A 10,747-nucleotide genomic window follows, 5' to 3' on the forward strand; every position below is an offset into this window, starting at 1 on the left:
TGAAAAACACAGTATAAATTTCTTGAAAAAACCTGAACAGGTAACTGAAAAAACAAACATTAATTATCAGATACATGTACAGCAAAATACTAGTAAAATTAACATATATGATAAAAGTATCATAATTATTAATGAAAGGAATGATGGATTGTAATGTATTGACATGAAAGAAATTTGGTAATCAGATATTAACCACCCGAGGCAATGGTAGCGGCATTTGACCCAAGAACTATATTCCTCTCAGGCTGAACCGTCCAAATATATCTGGGCAGTATTGCCCCATGCTGAATCAGTGATGGGTCGAATAGTCTCAGATTCAAGACAATAACAACCTGGTCAACAAACACCCATTATAGAATGTACCATGGGACCACTATGGATAAAAAAGTTGAGTGTTGCCTTTAATGTTTATATACCTGTACAATAGACTTAGGCTTCATGTTTTATGTCTATAAATATGCCTTCAATTCTATTTTTAATTGAAATTAATTTTAATTAAATTATTTTTAATGAAAAAGTACTGTTTTATATATCTTATTATTATATTGGTGATGTTCTCTACTGAACCACATTGGAAATCAATGGTTTAGAACTGAAAGTGTCATTCAGTATAAATATATGATAAATAAATATATTCATGCATTTTTAATAGAACATGCAGTACAAGTTTGAAATATCTATTTCCTCATTTCGTTTGGATTGAATTTTATTATCATCAAATACACTATCAATGTGATAATTAAAAATGTGATGTTTCATAAAAGCCAATTCATTCTAAATTAATAGTAGGTATCCAAAGAGGTACAGTTACGAATGTTGATTTTAATGATGATGCGGTTATACCTGGTGGATCGTGAATTCCGATTGGCTCAATGAGTGGAGCTGATCCATTGATGGATGGGTTAGCTGAAGATGATACAGGATTATATAATGTAGTAGGTGAATTGATATCTAAAATGAATAAATATAAAATGTTACATAAAATGTGGTAGTATACATCTTCTCAGATAATGTCCAGTGTATACATTTGGCTTGTATGCACCTTTATAAGGAGTTACCTGGTGTACAGTAATTGTCCATCTCAGGATTAACAGACAGACAGACAAATACAGTAAGCACATTATGGTGGCTAGTCGAGATGACAGGACCCTTAAGGGAGATGAAATTCGTCCACACCTTCTCACAATTTAGCCTAGTAGGCTACAATCCAGATTTTTTGCCCACATTTAAAATTAGTCTTTATAATTTTAATTTACATATATGAAATATTCAACTAAATAATAACAGTGAATATGTGAATTCTTACAAGAGTTATTTCCTGGCTCTGCATGCATCATGTGCACCCCTCGAGCCCCTGTTGTTGGTCGAATTTGAACTCCATTCTCATGATTTGTCATATCTGGTTCTTCTGTCAAGGTTTTAAACCCAAGCGGATCGTCTTTGCTCACACCGTAAATCGTAAACAGCTCATATCCTGTCCCAGCTACAATAAATGCTCCAATTATTGACAGAAACACTCTGTAGAAAAATGTACGATAAATTATTGACCAGAAAAGGTATAGGTTCACAATCATTGTTGGTCATGCTTCCAATACCATGATCAAGCCATTCATGATCAAGTCATGTTATGTAAACTTAAAATTATAAAATAATGTGATCAGCTTAATAAAACCTTAATGTGATCTAGCGAAGAACACTGGAGAAACACTGATATGTATCAGTATATTGTCATTCATCCAGGTAGTATTAAGTTTAGAAAGAGATAAAATCTAATCCACCGGACTTACTTACTGGAACTTTCAATTCAGCTGTCAACAAAATTCCTAGACGTTTTACTAACAGCTCCTTGACCCTGTCACGGGTCACTGACCAAATGCCCACAAATCCATCATTCAGCCTGATGACACGACCTCGATAGATCGTGAAACGTCTCTGTTTAATACTAAACAAGTCCAGTGGATTAGATTTTATCTTTTTCTAAACTTAACACCAGAGAAATGTGTACGTATTGACCACATACAACAGAGATTATACAAAACAAAAAACAACCAGTCACAGGTATATCAAACATAATTAGGACACAACTTACAAACATGATATTGCGCCAGCGTTGTATTCAATCTCTTTGTTACAGGATGCATATGCCACAACATTTTTCATCTTCAGTTCCAAAATACCTGAAAGATTTTGAAGAAATGCATGTTACTTCACCTTTATGCATTAATGTTATTGTTGTCGAATTTATAGAGCACTTTTAACAATCAATCAGTCTTAAATTGCTTCAATTAAAAATGGGATGAGAGAGAAAACAGATTGAATTAAAAAAAAATTTAAAGTTGGGTTTTTAAAGGGGTTTTGAAATAGGCTTCGATAGAAGGTGTATCTTGAATTAGGAAGGTTGTTCCACAGTTTTACCAGAGTCACATGTTCGGATTGGACTTTCTAGAAAGCGTGGTTAGTTTTACCAAGGCCATGGTAAGTTCTGGGCAGGCAGTGGTCAGTAAAAGTAACTACTGGACTTGGTCAATTTACCATGAGCTGTAACCAGTTTGGTCAATTTAGCTGACGATTTAGTTAATTAGACCAAATTAAGTCCCGTGCGATAGAGGCTTAAGTCTCATTTGAGGCTTAGCGAGTGAAGTAATCCGGATTGCAGCCTGGACTTAGGGATGGATTGGAGGGCAAGCATGCTAACCATCAAGTTACAGCATCACTACACACTACAACTGTAGAAGCAATTTCATTGTCTAAGCATGAGATATGAATTTAATGTTTTAACATCCCATTTGATGTATTCTAGATGTTTTAATTAACTTTTGACATTTTAAATTGTCATTAATTTAGCTTTTGTTACATTACCTAGTTCCATTAGAACATATAAATCAGATTCAGTGCAAGAATCAGGAACACAGATTCCAACAGATAGAAGTGGTGCCTTCTGAAATTGAAAAGAAACAAAATACAGTATATTGTTCTATGTATCAGCCAATCCTCTTTTTGAAGAATAACTTTTGTCAGTACAGTACATCTTCAAATATACTGTAAACCTTTAATGCTGTGTCAATTTCATTAACATAAGGATAACAATTATACAAACATTAAACTTGTACCCTTTTCACATCTGTATAAATTGCTAATTACTAATTGTAACCAGGTTACCGACTTATTACATGTTTTCACACACGCATACACGAACCTTGTGAAATCTCGGGAGAAAGAATAGTTGCGTGCTATTCGATTACTATACTATTAGTGCAGTTAATACCAAGGCAATACATGTGTGCACAGTAAGAACTTGGAACAAAAACACAGGCCTCTTGTTGATGTGTTTTTCTTCCGAGATTTTCCACAAAATTGTCTTCACACTATGCAAATGTGGTTACAATTTGTTACATTTTGCATTTGTGAAATAAGATTCAACAGTTCCAATAATTTGAAAAAAAAATTAAATTGAAATTACGATACTTTACTATAATCTATTGATTATAAATAGACTATTAAATTTTACCGTGTCTTTCGTTATAGTATGTGCAATACAATATTGGGCACCAAAATTCTTTTGCGTGTGTTCTTGTGTCTGATTCAGACACTGATCAAACAGTCCTATCCATTGTGAATGACCTTGCATAACCCCTGGAGGAAGCTTTCCATATGAATCCACCACTGTAGGAAAAACATGTAACATGGTGACAATTTTTCCTATCCTATTTATCTATAATTGTGGCACATGCAAGCGAAATCGGACATAAGTCGCATTTGTAGATTTGTAGAAAGAGCCAAAAACATTAAAAGGCTGAAAAATTACATTTTTTTATTTTTACAGAAAAGCATAGCTGAAACAATATTTATTTACATTACCTTGGTGTTTTTCTATTTTGAGACAAATAAATAGATACATTTTAACATTTTGTGTAGTATGTTGGTTAAAAAGATGGTGTAAATTATGTATGATTTTCATAAAACCTATCATGTTTTACGCTTAAATTGAAAGTGTTCCATTGGGTTGATTTTAATGAAATTTTGCATAATAATAGAACAATAGTTAATTAAGGAAGGTGCGAAGTTTCATTGAAATAAAACAATTAGAATACCCTTTTGCTAAGGAGTATACTTAGACACCCTGTTTATTTTGTTGTTGTTGTCATTTCCTGTAACTTAACTTTAAAAGCATTTTTCTCAAAACACTGATTGTAACAACCAAAACTTTAGACTGAGATATCTCTGGAAGTAGACATGGTATCAAGATATTTTTTTCAGCATTTTAGATTGTGTAGTTTCAGTATTTGTGGAAATCTCAATTTTGAAAATTCCGACTTATGTCTGGTTTCCCTTGCAGATGCCACAATTGATAAACCAGGTTTGGGGTCAGGTCAGTTTAATACCATAGCAGTACACACCTGCCAGGAACAACTCGGGACTAAAAACAGACCTTTTTCATGATCATTATTATATTAATGTTGTTTTGTTCTTTTGTCCAAATAAATGCTTGTCTGAATCTATAGAAACTGCAATGTTAGCCTACTACTTTCAATCTACATGCCTACACGATATTAAATTACTTTAGTGAACTTTGATTTGTTTAAACAGCTTGGTTTCTGTTAAGGAGTATTTTGATATGAATTTCTTTTGTAATTGTTTGATACAATGGCAAAGGAGTGTTATAGAATGTTATGATATCTGCATGCCAAAAATTATAGCTTCCAAAAAAGCCTACTCGAATATTAAAAGTCTTATTGTTTATCAAATTGTGTTGCCGATAATATACCTTGGTATTATTGATCATAAAAGACAGGAAGATAGATCACATGACAATGATCTTTAATAGAATTTAATATAGATTTCATTGTGCATAGTATACTGTTTGATTGTGGAGTCAGCAGCCATATTTGGTATTCTATGTGTAATTGCTTTGCCCCATCAATCACAGTCTTAGCTAAAGTTCTGTCTACACTATCAAACTAGTTTGAAAAAAAAATGTGTGATATGTCCAAATATGGTAGTGATATGATGTCATCGTGTCCATTTTTTGTCAAATAAAGTTTGATATTGTAGAAAGAGCTGAAGACTGATTACCAGTCTAACAGGGATGACTTTAGTAAATGACCGTCTATCTAATAAAGATGGCTTTAATCGCAAGACCAATTAGACCATTAGTTAAAAGACTCTTTGTTTTGTGAAACAAATAGATACTTACTCATTAATGCATAATAATTTGAATTTTTATCAGAAGTGTACATCAAGAAGTCCTCAACCATTTGACTCAAATCGGCTTCGCACTGTTGATACGAGTTTGTGACAGGTATCTGGGTTGTTCCAATGTGTATTGGGTCTGGGGTGGTACCATTATGCATTGGCTCTGGGGTGGTACCATTATGCATTGGCTCTGGGGTGGTATCATTCTGCATTGGCTCTGGGGTGGTACCATTTTGCATTGGTTCTTGAGTTGTTCTATACTGAATTGTAGTGTCTTGCTGAAATAAATCCTGTGACTCCCATTTGTCAATGACACTGTTTATAAGAGGTTGTAGAATCGGGCTGACCTCAACTAGGTCTGGGCTTGCATATCTCTGTTTTGCAAGGTATTTTAAGGCATCCTGTTGACTTCTGATCTCTTCAAATCTTGCGTATGAAGAGGTAATGAGTGTAGATGCGATGAAAATCTTTACCAGTGATAAAAGTGCCATTTCTAAAATAATAACAAGATTATATTGAAAAAACTATTTACACTTTTTATAATGGAATATTAACTATTTAAATTGCGTAACTAATTACAAGATCTGTAAAAAAAATGATTAAAACCATTCCTTTAGAAGGTTGGATTCACGGGAATGTACAATTTAGCGAAGGGTCAAACATTTTTTTCAACTTCATAATGTTCTTATGGTGCCTTGTGTGTGCTAAAGTATGTGTGTGCTTTGTAGACTTAGGAGTTGAATTTTGATTATAATATAGGGGATAGTTATGAAGAGTGAATACTAAGGATATAGACTATGATTGATTTGTGTGACAAATCTTACAATATTATGCTAAATCAGTCCAATGGTACAATTTATAATAATAGCATATGGCAGCCATAATTTGATTATTAAATATATAAATGCATACATTATATACGTTTTTAATGGCGGCCATCTTGGAATCCAATATGGTTGACATATGCTATTATTATAAATTGTACCATTGGACTAATTTATCATAATATTGTAAGATTTGTCACACAAATTACGTTCGTACATGGTTCAAAATAGGAGCTACTATCAGTTTTGAGTAAAAAATGGGGGCCATTTTGAAATCCAAGATGATGGCCAAAATAGGGTCGGGAAAAATTGGCCCCCAGTTGCAATAAATTCTACTAGTCCAAAGGATTCCAAAACTGCCAAGAACTCAACTTGAGCACCAAGCATTTTTGGGTTACTCTGTTTGGGGAAATTTACAGGATCAAATTGCTGTCAATGGTATATTCCAAAGGGTACAGTAGTTACAATGCAAAATGAATTAGCCGTGTCGAGTCTTTAGTCTTGACATGATTAACATCATTTTGTAGCAGTCACAACTTACACTAAAGCATGGTTCCCACTAGAGACACAACACAAGGATGCAAGCAAGTTCAATTCACTGTTCGAATAATACATCGCGTGTGATTGATCAAATCACTTACGTTGCGTTGTTAGTAATAACCAAGCTTTACACAGGATAAAGTTGCTGCGCATGTACACAGACAGTATGTGGCTGTATAGAGGTGTGTGCCGAGTGGCGGCTAGGTAGGTCCTCTCTGATAATTAATAACTAGGCCTAGGCCTAGTAGGCCCAGCCTAGGCCCTAGGCTATATAGTTACTCTAGGCTAGGCCTAACTAAGAAGATATGCCTCTCATATAGTCTATATAGCCTAGGCCTATATGATGAGTATCATCATTAGCCTAAATTAGGGGCCTCTGCTGGCCCTAACCTAACTTTAAACGGATGCTAGTCAAGTCGCCCCATCGCAAAGTCGCCCCATACAAAGTCGCCCCTTACACAGTCGCCCCATCGCAAAGTCGCCCCAAAACAAAGTCGCCCCGACACAGTCGCCCCATCGCAAAGTCGCCCCAACGCAAAGTCGCCCCATCGCAAAGTCGCCCTATCGCAAAGTCGCCCTATCGCAAAGTCGCCCTATCGCAAAGTCGCCCCAAAACGTTAACAAATAGTTTACAAGTGCGTAAAATGTCGCAATGATACACAAAATAACACGGGACGTGTAGGCATAAAAGGGGAAGCCCCGCCATAAACATTATAATGTATACGACATTTAGCGCGACCAAAGTAACAACGCAATCGATATCAAACGCAACCATATGATTAAAACAGTGGGCGACTTTGCGATGGGGCGACTTTGCGTTGGGGCGACTTTGCGATGGGGCGAATTTGCGATGGGGCGACTTTGTAATGGGGCGACTTTGCGATGGGGCGACTGTGCCGGGGCGACTTTGTTTTGGGGCGACTTTGCGATGGGGCGACTTTGTATTGGGCGACTTTGTATGGGGCGACTTTGCGATGGGGCGACTTGACTGGATCCCCTTTAAACTACTACTAACTAGGCCTAGCTATTAATACTAGGCTAGGCCTAGTAAGGCCCTCTATCTAGCTAGCTTACTAACCATAAAAATAGGATAGGTAGGCCTAGCCTGGGCCTACTATTAGCTAGCTAGCCTAGCTACAGTAATATCATGGATAGCCTCTACTGCTGGCCTAGCTAGTAGCCTAGCTAGCTAGGCTGGGCCTAGGCCCTAGCCTACTACTAGCTAGGCCTATACTACTAGTAGTAGTAGTATACTCTAGGCCTAGCCTAGTAGTACTAGCTACTAAGCTAGGCTAGGCCTAGCCTACTAGGCTACTACCTACTACTACAAATAATGTAGGCTTGGAAGTAGGGCTTACCTACTGAAATTTGCTGATCAAAAATAATGAACAACACACTCCCTCGTACTACTGGAGTATGGTCGAAGCGGCCGCCAACCAAAGCGGCCGCCAGTTTAATATTGTCATTTGTATGGAACGCCATGTGCGCTTTAATCTTTGATTGTCGTTGTCAACACCATGGCCTATGGCGAGTTGAGTTACAGCTGTATGTATGGTCAAACCAATAAATATAAGCCAAATCATGTACTATCGAATCTTTATATTTCTATAAAAATTAAGTTTGCCTGCCGATAAATTAATGTATATTTTATTTGTATTTTAATATTAACTAACTAAATATATTTACATATAGGCCTATAACTATCGAATCATTAATAATTTACGTTTGCATCATAATCTACGTACTATTGAACCTTTATATCTCATTTACTATTTATTTATTTATATCTCTTTTTTTTTAAATATTGGCAGTGAAGGGAAAAAATAACGTTGAACTAACCCGACGTTTCTCGAGCACTCTCCTATCGAATCTTTATACATACGTATTGCATTAATAATTTACGTACGGTATTGCCGAATCTTTATATCTCATTTACATACTATCGAATCTTTTTACAGTATTGCAATAATAATTTACGTACGGTATTGCCGAATCTTTATATCTCATTTACATACTATCGAATCTTCATACAGTATTGCAATAATAATTTACGTACGGTATTGCCGAATCTTTATATCTCGTTTACTTTACTATCGAATCTTCATACAGTATTGCAATAATAATTTACGTACGGTATTGCCGAATCTTTATATCTCGTTTACTTTACTATCGAATCTTCATACAGTATTGCAATAATAATTTACGTACGGTGTTGCCGAATCTTTATATCTCATTTACATACTATCGAATCTTTATACAGTATTGCAATAATACGTACGGTATTGCCGAATCGTTATATCTCGTTTACTTTACTATCGAGTCTTTATACAGTATTGCAATAATAATTTACGTACGGTATTGCCGAATCTTTATATCTCATTTACATACTATCGAATCTTCATACAGTATTGCAATAATAATTTACGTACGGTATTGCCGAATCTTTATATCTCGTTTACTTTACTATCGAATCTTCATACAGTATTGCAATAATAATTTACGTACGGTATTGCCGAATCTTTATATCTCGTTTACTTTACTATCGAATCTTCATACAGTATTGCAATAATAATTTACGTACGGTGTTGCCGAATCTTTATATCTCATTTACATACTATCGAATCTTTATACAGTATTGCAATAATACGTACGGTATTGCCGAATCGTTATATCTCGTTTACTTTACTATCGAGTCTTTATACAGTATTGCAATAATAATTTACGTACGGTGTTGCCGAATCTTTATATCTCATTTACATACTATCGAATCTTTATACAGTATTGCAATAATAATTTACGTACGGTATTGCCGAATCTTTATATCTCATTTACATACTATTGAATCGTTATACAGTATTGCATTAATAATTTACGTACGGTATTGCCGAATCTTTATATATCATTTACATACTATTGAATCGTTATTATACAATATTGTATTAATAGTTTGCGTACGGTATTGCCGAATCTTTATATCTCGTTTACCTACTATCGAATCTTTATACAGTATTGCAATAATAATTTACGTACGGTGTTGCCGAATCTTTATATCTCATTTACATACTATCGAATCTTTATACAGTATTGCAATAATACGTACGGTATTCCCGAATCGTTATATCTCATTTACACTGTACTATCGAATCTTGATTTTTTATTGATTAGTAATAGGGTGTGTTATACATTAAGTGTTATTCCATTGTAATACATTGTTTGTGTTTTCAATAAAGCAACATGGGGACGAAAACGCGACCTTCTACAGCACTTTTCCTGGCCGGCCGTGTAGTTATTAGCAGAAATTCGCGTAATTAATTAACGTACCGTACAGAAACTTGCATCTTATTTTAGTATTTAAAACTAATTTTAAATTGATCAATATTTATATATCTGAAGGTATAAAATAATTTAGGATATTAAATAAATAAATTGATGTCATCATGTTATTGTAATTATTATGATTGCGAACACTACTACAGTAGTTACTTTACTAATTAATTAATATACAATAACAAATATATATATTTTGATATACTTTATTGAAAATATATATATATTATTCTTAATAATTGGGTTATTATATATTATATTAATATACAATACAAACACCACAATGTATTTTATTGACTTTATTAAACATATCATTTAGTAGAACAGTTAAAGTAAGTAATCATCGATTCGCCATTTCGTTTAAAAGAACGTATCACATTCAATCTGTAAAAAAAGAGAATAAATTACATAATAATTTAGATTGTTATTTACGTCCGAGGTAAAGAAAACCTGTCGAAACAATGACAATCAAAGATTACAAAACAACGACAATCAAAGCGCACACGGCGTTCCATACAAATTACCGTTATTGAACTAGCGGCCGCTTTGGTTGGCGGCCGCTTCGACCGTAATCCGTACTACTACCGTCGCACTATTTTTACTTTGATGGAAGCAGCCGGCCTACTAACGTAGATCACCTGACATTGACGAAACGATCACGTGACTCGGCTAGTATAAAGTTACCACCTGTTTTTTTTAGCTCGAGAGAAGGGTGGTCATCCGTCACACACGCTTTGACATGCTATCCTTGTACGGAAAATGCATTTAGTTGATTGCCATTTGGTAAAGTACTGTATCATTCATTCATATAATTGATTATCAATAATATATATAATTTTATTAATGTTAGGGATATATTTTAA

General features: G+C 34.6%; 1 protein-coding gene across 1 annotated transcript in view; it reads right to left on the bottom strand.

Moving 5' to 3' along the window:
- LOC144837019 (nose resistant to fluoxetine protein 6-like) overlaps positions 1-10,490 on the bottom strand; it is a 17,271-nt gene extending 6,781 nt beyond the window's left edge. Inside the window, exons 1-9 of the mRNA XM_078691991.1 lie at positions 10,464-10,490; positions 7,916-7,966; positions 5,195-5,686; positions 3,509-3,663; positions 2,860-2,938; positions 2,090-2,177; positions 1,307-1,518; positions 844-951; positions 1-44 (exon numbers count right to left, since the gene is read on the bottom strand). The exon at positions 1-44 is cut by the window's left edge and continues 136 nt beyond it. Coding sequence (XP_078548117.1) covers positions 1-44; positions 844-951; positions 1,307-1,518; positions 2,090-2,177; positions 2,860-2,938; positions 3,509-3,663; positions 5,195-5,684 — 1,176 coding nt within the window. The 5' untranslated portion in view covers positions 5,685-5,686; positions 7,916-7,966; positions 10,464-10,490. The remainder of the gene's footprint in view (positions 45-843; positions 952-1,306; positions 1,519-2,089; positions 2,178-2,859; positions 2,939-3,508; positions 3,664-5,194; positions 5,687-7,915; positions 7,967-10,463) is intronic.
- Positions 10,491-10,747: the final 257 nt, after the last annotated feature.

Source organism: Antedon bifida, chromosome 3 (assembly GCF_963402885.1).
Source record: "Antedon bifida chromosome 3, ecAntBifi1.1, whole genome shotgun sequence".
In the NCBI taxonomy this organism is placed as follows: domain Eukaryota; kingdom Metazoa; phylum Echinodermata; class Crinoidea; order Comatulida; family Antedonidae; genus Antedon; species Antedon bifida.